The sequence below is a fragment of the Cherax quadricarinatus genome, chromosome 93 (assembly GCF_038502225.1).
Source record: "Cherax quadricarinatus isolate ZL_2023a chromosome 93, ASM3850222v1, whole genome shotgun sequence".
Classification (NCBI taxonomy): Eukaryota; Metazoa; Arthropoda; class Malacostraca; order Decapoda; family Parastacidae; genus Cherax; species Cherax quadricarinatus.
In genome coordinates, this window is record NC_091384.1 from 1267377 (window position 1) to 1282376 (window position 15000).

At 44.3% G+C, this 15000-nt stretch overlaps 1 protein-coding gene across 1 annotated transcript in view; it reads right to left on the reverse strand.

The window, feature by feature from the left end:
• LOC128703429 (uncharacterized) overlaps nt 1–15000 on the reverse strand; it is a 64826-nt gene that overhangs the window by 9615 nt on the left and 40211 nt on the right. The window contains exon 3 of the mRNA XM_070104578.1: nt 12393–12631. Coding sequence (XP_069960679.1) covers nt 12393–12631 — 239 coding nt within the window. The remainder of the gene's footprint in view (nt 1–12392; nt 12632–15000) is intronic.

Here is a 15000-nt window from a genome sequence, read left to right on the forward strand (position 1 = left end):
TGTTATGTCACTCTGTGTAGAGCTGTCATGTTATATGTCACTCTGTGTAGAGCTGTCATGTTATATGTCACTCTGTGTAGAGCTGTCATGTTATGTCACTCTGTGTAGAGCTGTCATGTTATATGTCACTCTGTGTAGAGCTGTCATGTTATATGTCACTCTGTGTAGAGCTGTCATGTTATATGTCACTCTGTGTAGAGCTGTCATGTTATATGTCACTGTGTAGAGCTGTCATGTTATATGTCACTCTGTGTAGAGCTGTCATGTTATATGTCACTGTGTAGAGCTTCATCGTGTTTTACTCTGTGTAGAGCTTTATTAAGTCAGGACAAAGCTCTACTCACAACAGATAGTATACTATCCTCTCTGGTTTTCTTGGTTTAACACCTCCATGACTGTGTTAAACCCACCAAAAAACCACTTAAAACATAAGTGGTAAGGCCACTTATCCACCTGTCTCTTCCTATCCACCTATTTTGGCTGGGCTATCCTATCCCTATTCTTACCAGGGCTAGATGAGGGCTCTGCTGACTCTAAAATTGAGAATTTTTAAGATTGTCATCCTTCGAACGGCTCTATGGAAAGGTTTGAAACCCCGTTTTTCCGAGTTTGGGGTCGTATTGGGTCCTCTGTGGGTTGTGTGGGGCTCGATCCTCCGTTTGGAGGATCAGGAACGGAGGGGTTGAGTCCTGAAGTGGGGAGGGGGTCAAGGCAGGTCACAGTGCAGGTCACTGCAGGTCACACAGCTGGTCACGACGTGTAGTCGGGGAGAGAGAAACGGCTTATGGGGTAACTCCGTTGTAACGGGATCACAACAGAACGGGAAGATAACAGATTACAACAGAAGATAACACGTCACAACAGAAGATAACACGTCACAACAGAAGATAACAGATCACAACACGATAACACGTCACAACAGGTAAAGACAACAGATCACAACAGGTGAAGATAACAGATCACAACAGGTGAAGACAACAGATCACAACAGGTGAAGATAACAGATCACAACAGGTGAAGACAGCAGATCACAACAGGTGAAGATAACAGATCACAACAGGTAAAGACAACAGATCACAACAGGTGAAGATAACAGATCACAACAGGTAAAGACAACAGATCACAACAGGTAAAGACAACAGATCACAACAGGTAAAGACAACAGATCACAACAGGTAAAGACAACAGATCACAACAGGTAAATACAACAGATCACAACAGGTAAAGACAACAGATCACAACAGGTGAAGATAACAGATCACAACAGGTAAAGACAACAGATCACAACAGGTAAAGACAACAGATCACAACAGGTAAAGACAACAGATCACAATAGGTAAATACAACAGATCACAACAGGTAAATACAACAGATCACAACAGGTAAATACAACAGATCACAACAGGTAAAGACAACAGATCACAACAGGTAAATACAACAGATCACAACAGGTAAATACAACAGATCACAACAGGTAAAGACAACAGATCACAACAGGTAAATACAACAGATCACAACAGGTAAAGACAACAGATCACAACAGGTAAAGACAACAGATCACAACATGTGAAGATAACAGATCACAACAGAAGATAACAGATCACAACAGGTAACATATCACAACAGGTGTGAACAACAGATCACAACAGGAGAAGATAATAAATTACAACAGGATAGCAGGTCACAACAACGTTATCTTAGCTTTAAAAATGTCTCCAGCTAGGCCGTGGTAGGCCGTGGTAGGCCGTGGTAGGCCGTGGTAGGCCGTGGTAGGCCGTGGTAGGCCGTGGTAGGCCGTGGTAGGCCGTGGTAGGCCGTGGTAGGCCGTGGTAGGCCGTGGTAGGCCGTGGTAGGCCGTGGTAGGCCGTGCCAGGCCGTGCTAGACCGTGCTAGACCGTGTTAGGCCGTGCTGGGCCGTGCTAGACCGTACTAGGCCGTGCTAGGCCGTACTAGGCCGTACTAGACCGTGCTAGAAGGTGCTAGGCCGTGCAAGGCCGTGCTAGGCCGTGCTAGGCCGTGCTAGACTTTGCTAGGCCGTGCTAGACTTTGCTAGGCCGTGCTAGACTTTGCTAGGCCGTGCTAGCATGGTCCAGTGGGCCTACTGATTCTTCGCTGTAATATCATGCTTGGTGCCTGCCTCTCCTCCCCATGATAAACAATGGGGTAATATCATGCTTGGTGCCTGCCTCTCCTCCCCATGATAAACAATGGGGTAATATCATGCTTGGTGCCTGCCTCTCCTCCCCATGATAAACAATGGGGTAATATCATGCTTGGTGCCTGTCTCTCCTCCCCATGATAAACAATGGGGTAATATCATGCTTGGTGCCTGTCTCTCCTCCCCATGATAAACAATGGGGTAATATCATGCTTGGTGCCTGTCTCTCCTCCCCATGATAAACAATGGGGTAATATCATGCTTGGTGCCTGCCTCTCCTCCCCATGATAAACAATGGGGTAATATCATGCTTGGTGCCTGTCTCTCCTCCCCATGATAAACAATGGGGTAATATCATGCTTGGTGCCTGCCTCTCCTCCCCATGATAAACAATGGGGTAATATGCTTGGTGCCTGCCTTTCCTCCCCATGATAAACAATGGGGTAATATGCTTGGTGCCTGCCTCTCCTCCCCATGATAAACAATGGGGTAATATGCTTGGTGCCTGTCTCTCCTCCCCATGATAAACAATGGGGTAATATCATGCTTGGTGCCTGCCTCTCCTCCCCATGATAAACAATGGGGTAATATCATGCTTGGTGCCTGTCTCTCCTCCCCATGATAAACAATGGGGTAATATCATGCTTGGTGCCTGCCTCTCCTCCCCATGATAAACAATGGGGTAATATGCTTGGTGCCTGCCTTTCCTCCCCATGATAAACAATGGGGTAATATGCTTGGTGCCTGCCTCTCCTCCCCATGATAAACAATGGGGTAATATGCTTGGTGCCTGTCTCTCCTCCCCATGATAAACAATGGGGTAATATCATGCTTGGTGCCTGCCTCTCCTCCCCATGATAAACAATGGGGTAATATGCTTGGTGCCTGCCTTTCCTCCCCATGATAAACAATGGGGTAATATCATGCTTGGTGCCTGTCTCTCCTCCCCATGATAAACAATGGGGTAATATCATGCTTGGTGCCTGCCTCTCCTCCCCATGATAAACAATGGGGTAATATCATGCTTGGTGCCTGCCTCTCCTCCCCATGATAAACAATGGGGTAATATGCTTGGTGCCTGCCTCTCCTCCCCATGATAAACAATGGGAGACAAGTTATGGGGTGATAGATGGTTCATTAAACTACTTCCGTGTGCACCTAAACACTTCTATAATATCCGAGGAATTATATTTTTGTAATAATATAGCTCTCAAGGGTAGTTTGACGTGTTATATTACCGTGAAGGTTACTAGTGTGTGTGTGTGTGTGTGTGTGTGTGTGTGTGTGTGTGTGTGTGTGTGTGTGTGTGTGTGTGTGTGTGTGTGTGTGTGTGTGTGTGTGTGTGTGTGTGTGTGTGTGTGTGTGTGTGTGTACTCACCTATTTGTACTCACCTATTTGTGGTTACAGGGGTCGAGTCTTAGCTCCTGGCCCCGCCTCTTCACCGGTTGCTACTGGGCCCTCTCTCTCCCCGCTCCATGAGCTTTATCAAACCTCGTCTTGAAACTGTGTATGGTTCCTGCCTCCACTACGTCATTTTCTAGGCTATTCCACTGCCTTACAACTCTATGACTGAAGAAATACTTCCTAATATCTCTCTGACTCATTTGTGTCTTCAACTTCCAATTGTGGCCTCTTGTTTCTGTGTCCCCTCCCTGGAACATCCTGTCGTTGTCCACCTTGTCTATTCCACGCAGTATTTTATATGTCGTTATCATGTCTCCCCTGACCCTCCTGTCCTCCAGTGTCGTCAGGCCGATTTCCCTTAATCATTCTTCATAGGACATTCCCCTTAGCTCTGGAACTAACCTTGTCGCAAACCTTTGTACTTTCTCTAGTTTCTTGACGTGCTTTATCAAGTGCGGGTTCCAAACAGGTGCTGCATACTCCAGTATGGGCCTGACATACACGGTGTACAGTGTCTTGAACGATTCCTTACTAAGGTATCGGAATGCTGTTCTCAGGTTTGCCAGGCGCCCATATGCTGCAGCAGTTATCTGATTGATGTGTGCTTCCGGAGACATGCTCGGTGTTATACTCACCCCAAGATCTTTCTCCTTGAGTGAGGTATGTAGTCTTTGTCCACCTAGCCTATACTCTGTCTGCGGTCTTCTTTGCCCCTCCCCAATCTTCATGACTTTGCATTTGGCTGGATTAAATTCGAGAAGCCAGTTACTGGACCACATGTTCAGCCTGTCCAGGTCTCTTTGCAGTCATGCCTCATCCTCGTCCGATTTAATTCTTCTCATCAACTTCACTTCATCTGCGAACAGGGACACTTCAGAGTCTATTCCTTCCATCATGTCGCTCACATATATCAAAAATAGCACTGGTCCTAGAACTGACCCCTGTGGCGCCCACTCTGATACCTCTTCACGTACCATGACTCGTTGCTGCCTCCCTGTCAGGTATTCCCTGATCCATTGCAGTGCCCTCCCTTTTACATGCGCCTGATCCTCCAGCTTCTGCACTAATCTCTTGTGGGGAACTGTGTCAAAGGCCTTCCTGCAGTCTAGGAAAACGCAATCTACCCACCCCTCTCTCTCGTGTCTTACTTCTGTTACCTTGACATAAAACTCCAGGAGGTTTGTGATACAAGATTTGCCTTCCATGAACCCATGCTGGTTTTCATTTATAATCTTGTTCCTTTCCAGGTGTTCGACCACTCTCCTCCTGATAATCTTCTCCATGACTTTGCACACAATACATGTCAGAGACACAGGTCTGTAGTTTAGCGCCTCGTTTCTGTTTCCTTTCTTAAATATGGGGACTACATTAGCTGTCTTCCATTTCTCAGGTAGTTGCCAAGTTTCAAGGGATGTGTTGAAGATTGTGGTTAGAGGCACGCACAGCATCTCTGCTCCTTCTCTAGGGACCCATGGGGAGATGTTGTCCGGTCCCATCGCCTTTGAGGTGTCAAGGTCACTTAAGAGCTTCTTCACCTTCTCCTCAGTTGTTCGTATGTCATCCAACACTTGTTGGTATATTCCCTCTTGATGTTCCCTTCTGTGCTGTCTTCCCACAGCCCTTCCTGTCTCTACTGTAAACACTTCCTTAAATCTCCTGTTCAGCTCCTCACATACCTCCTGATCATTTCTTGTGAGTTCTCCACCTTCTGTCCTTAATCTGATCACCTGGTCTTTGACTGTTATCTTCCTCCTGATGTGGCTATACAACAGTTTCGGGTCAGTCTTGATTCTAGATGCTATGTCATTTTCATACTGTCGCTGGGCCTCCCTCCTTACCTGTGCATACTCATTCCTGGCTCTGCGACTGATCTCCCTATTTTCGTGCGTTCTCTGCCTTCTGTACTTTTTCCATTCTCTATTGCACTTTGTTTTTGCCTCCTTACACCGTCGGGTAAACCAGGGCCTCGTTCTGGTCTTCCCGTTGTTACTGTTGCCCTTGGGAATAAACCTTTCCACTGCCTCCTTGCATTTTGTTGTTACATATTCCATCATTTCATTCACTGGCTTTCCTGCCAGTTCTCTGTCCCACTGGACCTCCCGCAGGAAGTTCTTCAACCCTATGTAGTCCCCTCTTTTATAGTCAGGCTTTTCCCATTCAACTCCTGTTATTCTCTCCACTTGCAGCTCTACTATGCATTCAAGCACAGAACCACGTGGTCGCTAGCTCCTAGGGGACTCTCATACTTGATGTCCTCAATGTCTGAGCTGCCCAGGGTGAACACAAGGTCCAATCTTGCTGGTTCATCCTCCCCTCTCACTCTGGTAGTGTCCTTAACATGTTGGTGCATGAGGTTTTCCAGCACCACGTCCAACATCCTGGCTCTCCATGTTTCGGGACCCCCGTGTGGCTCCAGGTTTTCCCAGTCAATCTCCCTGTGGTTGAAATCCCCCATAACCAGCAACTTTGCTCTGCTGGAGTGAGCTCTTCTTGCCACCTCAGCAAGTGTGTCCACCATTGCTCTGTTGCTCTCTTCACATTCCTCTCTTGGCCTCCTGCAGTTCTGTGGTGGATTATACATCACTGCAATGACCACTTTGTGTTCCCCAGACTGAAGTGTACTTGCTATGTAGTCTCTTTCTCCCGTCTCATCTATGCCTTCCATTTTCTCGAATTTACATCTGTTTTTTACGAGCAGAGCAACCCCACCTCCCCCCCTGCCCTTTCTATCTTTCCTCATGATCTGGTATCCTGGTGGGAAGATTGCATCTGTTATTGTCTCTGTGAGTTTTGTTTCTGTAACTGCTATGATGTCTGGGGACTTCTCATTGATTCTTTCTTGCCATTCCTCATGTTTATTCGTTAATCCATCTGCATTTGTGTACCAAACCTTCAACTTTTGTTCTAATACTGTAACTGTGGTGCGGGGGGTGGAAACAGAGGGATCGGTGTGTGATGGTTGGTTTGGATTGTTCAGTTGCCTTGGGGGTGTCGTGGCTGGAGTCCTTCTGCAGGTGTTTCTGGGGGGTGTACTTGTCCTTCCATTTGATCCTGGGTTATTCTGCTCTCCTTTTTCATTTCCTCCCATTTCTCCTTTTGTTTTTGAACTCTCTCTTTCATCGTCTTCCTTTCGTCCTGTGTTCTGTCTCGGTCGAGGTACACACTCCGGAACTCCTGCTTGCCTCTCAGCCGTGCTTTCTCCTGCAGGATCATGGTTCGGGTTGATTCTGCCTTGAAAATTACTTTGAGAGGCCGATTCCTTTTCTTTGTGAACCACCCAATTCTCCGAAAATTTGCCACCTGGGTCATGTCCCCCTCGCCTATCACCTTCATGATGTCTTCAATCGCTTTTTTCTCCTCCTGCTTTCTTTCATCATAAGTTTCCCCTTTAGCTTCGTCTAGCCCATAGACAAACACGGATCTCTCCCTTTCCACCTCCCACTGTGACTCCCATTGCATCCTCTGATGTGTTTTAGTTCCTTCCCGTGGAGTGTTCCTTCCTTCAGTCCCTTCCCTAGTTATGGCCCCTATGCTTCTTGGTTTGTCCTTCCTGCTCACCTGTTCCTGGCCCCCACAGGTATCTGGTAAGGTCCCTGCACATGTCCTAGTTCCTTCAATGTCTTCCAACCTCTCATTCTGTCCTAGAGTGCTCCCTGTCCCTGTGTGTGTGTGTGTGTGTGTGTGTGTGTGTGTGTGTGTGTTTTGTGTGTGTGTGTGTGTGTGTGTGTGTGTGTGTGTGTGTGTTGTGTGTGTGTGTGTGTGTGTGTTGTGTGTGTGTGTGTGTGTGTGTGTGTGTGTGTGTGTGTGTGTGTGTGTGTGTGTGTGTTGTGTGTGTGTGTGTGTGTTGTGTGTGTGTGTGTGTGTGTTGTGTGTGTGTGTGTGTGTGTTGTGTGTGTGTGTGTGTGTGTGTGTGTGTGTGTGTGTGTGTGTGTGTGTGTGTGTGTGTGTGTGTGTTGTGTGTGTGTGTGTGTGTGTGTGTGTGTGTGTGTGTGTGTGTGTGTGTGTGTGTGTGTGTGTTGTGTGTGTGTGTGTGTGTGTTGTGTGTGTGTGTGTGTGTGTTGTGTGTGTGTGTGTGTGTGTGTGTGTGTGTTTGTGTGTGTGTGTGTGTGTGTGTGTGTGTGTGTGTGTGTGTGTGTGTGTGTGTGTGTGTGTGTTTGTGTGGGTGTGTGTGTGTTGTGTGTGTGTGTGTGTGTAATTATTATTATTATTATTATTATTATTATTATTATTATTATTATTATTATTATTATTATTATTATATACAGTGGGAGGTGTGTATACTCTCATTAGCTCCAACTCCTGCAACCAAGAGCCCTTAACACCGGCATTAACACCCTTTACCCTTACAACCCCTTGATTCTTTCATAACCGAGCCTCCCCCTAACCCCTTAACCCCTCGTGCAGCGTCTTGCAAGATGAACGATCACTAGTACCTGTATTATAAGTGGTGACACTGTCTCAGGAATGTCTCTCTCTCTCTCTCTCTCTCTCTCTCTCTCTCTCTCTCTCTCTCTCTCTCTCTCTCTCTCTCTCTCTCTCTCTCTCTCTCTCTCTCTCTCTCTCTCGTCTACAATACACCTACAATAACCAGGCTATTGTTCACCCACTCACACCCTCATAACAACTTCTCGTTGATAAGTAACCTAACCTAACTATAATGTCCATACACCGTCCAGTACGTCCTCCACTACACTACACCAAGATACACACCAGCCTTCACTTCCTAGATACAACACCATAAAATAATGATAGTTTTCAACAATCGTCTGAAAAGGACCTCAATGCGAGGTATATATATATATATATATATATATATATATATATATATATATATATATATATATATATATATATATATATATATATATATATATATATATATATATATATATATATATATATATATTATCATTCTTTCTTTCAACACACCGGCCGTATCCCACCGAGGCGGGGTGGCCCAAAAAGAAAAACGAAAGTTTCTCCTTTTACATTTAGTAATATATACAGGAGAAGGGGTTACTAGCTCCTTGCTCCCGGCATTTTAGTCGCCTCTTACAACACGCATGGCTTACGGAGGAAGAATTCTGTTCCACTGACCCATGGAGATAAGAGGAAATAAACAAGAATAAGAACTAGAAAGAAAATATAAGAAAACCCAGAGGGGTGTGTATATATATGTTTGTACATGTATGTGTAGTGTGACCTAAGTGTAAGTAGAAGTAGCAAGACGTACCTGAAATCTTGCATGTGTATGAGAGAGATAAAAAAAGACACCAGCAATCCTACCATCGTGTAAAACAATTACAGGCTTCAGTTTACACTCACTTGGCAGGACGGTAGTACCTCCCTGGGTGGTTGTTGTCTAACAACCTACTACCTATAATATATATATATGGTGGTGAAGCAATGTAAAAAGAGAGCAAATGAGAGAGTGGGTGAGATGTTATCAACAAATTTTGTTGAAAATAAGAAAAAGTTTTGGAGTGAGATTAACAAGTTAAGAAAGCCTAGAGAACAAATGGATTTGTCAGTTAAAAATAGGAGAGGAGAGTTATTAAATGGAGAGTTAGAGGTATTGGGAAGATGGAGGGAATATTTCGAGGAATTGTAAATGTTGATGAAGATAGGGAAGCTGTGATTTCGTGTATAGGGCAAGGAGGAATAACATCTTGTAGGAGTGAGGAAGAGCCAGTTGTGAGTGTGGGGGAAGTTCGTGAGGCAGTAAGTAAAATGAAAGGGGGTAAGGCAGCCGGGATTGATGGGATAAAGATAGAAATGTTAAAAGCAGGTGGGGATATAGTTTTGGAGTGGTTGGTGCAATTATTTAATAAATGTATGGAAGAGGGTAAGGTACCTAGTGATTGGCAGAGAGCATGTATAGTTCCTTTGTATAAAGGCAAAGGGGATAAAAGAGAGTGCAAAAATTATAGGGGGATAAGTCTGTTGAGTGTACCTGGTAAAGTGTATGGTAGAGTTATAATTGAAAAGAATTAAGAGTAAGACGGAGAATAGGATAGCAGATGAACAAGGAGGCTTTAGGAAAGGTAGGGGGTGTGTGGACCAGGTGTTTACAGTGAAACATGTAAGTGAACAGTATTTAGATAAGGCTAAAGAGGTCTTTGTGGCATTTATGGATTTGGAAAAGGCGTATGACAGGGTGGATAGGGGGGCAATGTGGCAGATGTTGCAAGTGTATGGTGTAGGAGGTAGGTTACTGAAAGCAGTGAAGAGTTTTTACGAGGATAGTGAGGCTCAAGTTAGAGTATGTAGGAAAGAGGGAAATTTTTTCCCAGTAAAAGTAGGCCTTAGACAAGGATGTGTGATGTCACCGTGGTTGTTTAATATATTTATAGATGGGGTTTGTAAGAGAAGTAAATGCGAGGGTCTTGGCAAGAGGCGTGGAGTTAAAAGATAAAGAATCACACACAAAGTGGGAGTTGTCACAGCTGCTCTTTGCTGATGACACTGTGCTCTTGGGAGATTCTGAAGAGAAGCTGCAGAGATTGGTGGATGAATTTGGTAGGGTGTGCAAAAGAAGAAAATTAAAGGTGAATACAGGAAAGAGTAAGGTTATGAGGATAACAAAAAGATTAGGTGATGAAAGATTGAATATCAGATTGGAGGGAGAGAGTATGGAGGAGGTGAATGTATTCAGATATTTGGGAGTGGACGTGTCAGCGGATGGGTCTATGAAAGATGAGGTGAATCATAGAATTGATGAGGGAAAAAGAGTGAGTGGTGCACTTAGGAGTCTGTGGAGACAAAGAACTTTGTCCTTGGAGGCAAAGAGGGGAATGTATGAGAGTATAGTTTTACCAACGCTCTTATATGGGTGAGAAGCGTGGGTGATGAATGTTGCAGCGAGGAGAAGGCTGGAGGCAGTGGAGATGTCATGTCTGAGGGCAATGTGTGGTGTGAATATAATGCAGAGAATTCGTAGTTTGGAAGTTAGGAGGAGGTGCGGGATTACCAAAACTGTTGTCCAGAGGGCTGAGGAAGGGTTGTTGAGGTGGTTCGGACATGTAGAGAGAATGGAGCGAAACAGAATGACTTCAAGAGTGTATCAGTCTGTAGTGGAAGGACGGGGGGGGTAGGGGTCGGCCTAGGAAGGGTTGGAGGGAAGGGGTAAAGGAGGTTTTGTGTGCGAGGGGCTTGGACTTCCAGCAGGCATGCGTGAGCGTGTTTGATAGGAGTGAATGGAGACAAATGGTTTTTAATACTTGACGTGCTGTTGGAGTGTCAGCAAAGTAACATTTATGAAGGGATTCAGGGAAACCGGCAGGCCGGACTTGAGTCCTGGAGATGGGAAGTACAGTGCCTTCACTCTGAAGGAGGGGTGTTAATGTTGCAGTTTAAAGACTGTAGTGTAAAGCACCCTTCTGGCAAGACAGTGATGGAGTGAATGATGGTGAAAGTTTTTCTTTTTTCGGGCCACCCTGCCTTGGTGGGAATCGGCCAGTGTGATAATAAAATAAATATATATATATATATATATATATATATATATATATATATATATATATATATATATATATATATATATATATATATATATATATATATATATATATATATATATTGAAGCGACAATAGACGATAGAACCAAACAAAGCTTTGGCAATAGATGGAAGAACCAAACAAAACCGTGACAATAGACGGAAGAACCAAACAAAACCGTGACAATAGACGGAAGAATCAAACAAAACCGTGACAATAGACGGAAGAATCAAACAAAACCGTGACAATAGACGGAAGAACCAAACAAAACCGTGACAATAGACGGAAGAACCAAACAAAACCGTGACAATAGACGGAAGAATCAAACAAAACCGTGACAATAGACGGAAGAATCAAACAAAACCGTGACAATAGACGGAAGAACCAAACAAAGCCGTGACAATAGACGGAAGAATCAAACAAAACCGTGACAATAGACGGAAGAATCAAACAAAACCGTGACAATAGACGGAAGAACCAAACAAAACCGTGACAATAGACGGAAGAACCAAACAAAGCCGTGACAATAGACGGAAGAACCAAACAAAACAGTGACAATAGACGGAAGAACCAAACAAAGCCGTGACAATAGACGGAAGAACCAAACAAAACCGTGACAATAGACGGAAGAACCAAACAAAACCCTGACAATAGACGGAGGAACCAAACAAAACCGTGACAATAGACGGAGGAACCAAACAAAACCCTGACAATAGACGGAAGAACCAAACAAAGCCGTGGCAATAGACGGGAGACTCCCAAACATCCAGGTCAATAAATGACAGGCGGATCCTCTTGTCTTGTGAGACTGGATCCTCAAACAATGGACCGAGGAGGTGTTAACCCTCTTTACAGAACCTATTGTTTTGATCTGATCACTTATCTTGGCTAGGTATTCTCCAAGATATTCTTATTGCTGGAAAATTAATGTGTATATGGACGTTTTCTGGGTGGATAGTGGTTCCTATTTTTTTGTTAATGTGGGGTATGAGGAGACCAAAGTGGTCCTTATGCCTTATATAAGTGATCCGGGTAAGGGACCAGATGGTCCCTGTCTACCCACGTCCTGTCTTACCTGTTTATCTCTGTCTATTGACAATCTTGCACACCTCTCTCTTCCTGTTTATTGACAATCTTTCTCACCTCTCTTTTCCTGTCTACTGACGATCTTATATACCTCTGTCTTCCCGTCTACCGACCATCTTTCTTACCTCTCTTTCTGTCCATTGACTATCTCATACTTGAACACCTGACAAACAGTACTCAGGTACTTACCTTAAACACCTGACAGTACTCAGGTACTTACCTTGAACACCTGACTCAGGTACTTACCTCTTCATCAGACACTCTGACACACACGTGGAACATCTGACAGCTGGCTTCAGGATCAGCATAGTAGCCACCTGTCGCCTTGTCATTACAAGTGAAGTTGGTATCAGGTAACATGTCCTGAGAGTAGTTGGGTGGTGGCTCCTGGGCCCCTGCTAGCAGGAAGAGCAGCAGCAGCAGCAGTAGTAGCAGAAGGAGGCGTGGGTGTACCATTGGACTCGAATAGAGGAGACCATTAGGGCCTGTACACAGGGGGAAGAGGAGTTAGATGATAAGTGTATTCTAGCCTATATATATAAATATATATATATATATATATATATATATATATATATATATATATTTTTTTTTTTTTTTATTATCACACCGGCCGATTCCCACCAAGGCAGGGTGGCCCGAAAAAGAAAAACTTTCACCATCATTCACTCCATCACTGTCTTGCCAGAAGGGTGCTTTACACTACAGTTTTTAAACTGCAACATTAACACCCCTCCTTCAGAGTGCAGGCACTGTACTTCCCATCTCCAGGACTCAAGTCCGGCCTGCCGGTTTCCCTGAATCCCTTCATAAATGTTACTTTGCTCACACTCCAACAGCACGTCAAGTATTAAAAACCATTTGTCTCCATTCACTCCTATCAAACACGCTCACGCATGCCTGCTGGAAGTCCAAGCCCCTCGCACACAAAACCTCCTTTACCCCCTCCCTCCAACCCTTCCTAGGCCGACCCCTACCCCGCCTTCCTTCCACTACAGACTGATACACTCTTGAAGTCATTCTGTTTCGCTCCATTCTCTCTACATGTCCGAACCACCTCAACAACCCTTCCTCAGCCCTCTGGACAACAGTTTTGGTAATCCCGCACCTCCTCCTAACTTCCAAACTACGAATTCTCTGCATTATATTCACACCACACATTGCCCTCAGACATGACATCTCCACTGCCTCCAGCCTTCTCCTCGCTGCAACATTCATCACCCACGCTTCACACCCATATAAGAGCGTTGGTAAAACTATACTCTCATACATTCCCCTCTTTGCCTCCAAGGACAAAGTTCTTTGTCTCCACAGACTCCTAAGTGCACCACTCACTCTTTTTCCCTCATCAATTCTATGATTCACCTCATCTTTCATAGACCCATCCGCTGACACGTCCACTCCCAAATATCTGAATACGTTCACCTCCTCCATACTCTCTCCCTCCAATCTGATATTCAATCTTTCATCACCTAATCTTTTTGTTATCCTCATAACCTTACTCTTTCCTGTATTCACCTTTAATTTTCTTCTTTTGCACACCCTACCAAATTCATCCACCAATCTCTGCAACTTCTCTTCAGAATCTCCCAAGAGCACAGTGTCATCAGCAAAGAGCAGCTGTGACAACTCCCACTTTGTGTGTGATTCTTTATCTTTTAACTCCACGCCTCTTGCCAAGACCCTCGCATTTACTTCTCTTACAACCCCATCTATAAATATATTAAACAACCACGGTGACATCACACATCCTTGTCTAAGGCCTACTTTTACTGGGAAAAAATTTCCCTCTTTCCTACATACTCTAACTTGAGCCTCACTATCCTCGTAAAAACTCTTCACTGCTTTCAGTAACCTACCTCCTACACCATACACTTGCAACATCTGCCACATTGCCCCCCTATCCACCCTGTCATACGCCTTTTCCAAATCCATAAATGCCACAAAGACCTCTTTAGCCTTATCTAAATACTGTTCACTTATATGTTTCACTGTAAACACCTGGTCCACACACCCCCCTACCTTTCCTAAAGCCTCCTTGTTCATCTGCTATCCTATTCTCCGTCTTACTCTTAATTCTTTCAATTATAACTCTACCATACACTTTACCAGGTACACTCAACAGACTTATCCCCCTATAATTTTTGCACTCTCTTTTTTCCCCTTTGCCTTTATACAAAGGAACTATGCATGCTCTCTGCCAATCCCTAGGTACCTTACCCTCTTCCATACATTTATTAAACAATTGCACCAACCACTCCAAAACTATATCCCCACCTGCTTTTAACATTTCTATCTTTATCCCATCAATCCCGGCTGCCTTACCCCCTTTCATTTTACCTACTGCCTCACGAACTTCCCCCACACTCACAACTGGCTCTTCCTCACTCCTACAAGATGTTATTCCTCCTTGCCCTATACACGAAATCACAGCTTCCCTATCTTCATCAACATTTAACAATTCCTCAAAATATTCCTTCCATCTTCCCAATACCTCTAACTCTCCATTTAATAACTCTCCTCTCCTATTTTTAACTGACAAATCCATTTGTTCTCTAGGCTTTCTTAACTTGTTAATCTCACTCCAAAACTTTTTCTTATTTTCAACAAAATTTGTTGATAACATCTCACCCACTCTCTCATTTGCTCTCTTTTTACATTGCTTCACCACTCTCTTAACCTCTCTCTTTTTCTCCATATACTCTTCCCTCCTTGCATCACTTCTACTTTGTAAAAACTTCTCATATGCTAACTTTTTCTCCCTTACTACTCTCTTTACATCATCATTCCACCAATATGCTCTGAGGTATGTCTCTCAGTGTATATATACACTGAGAGGTGCATATCTCAGTGT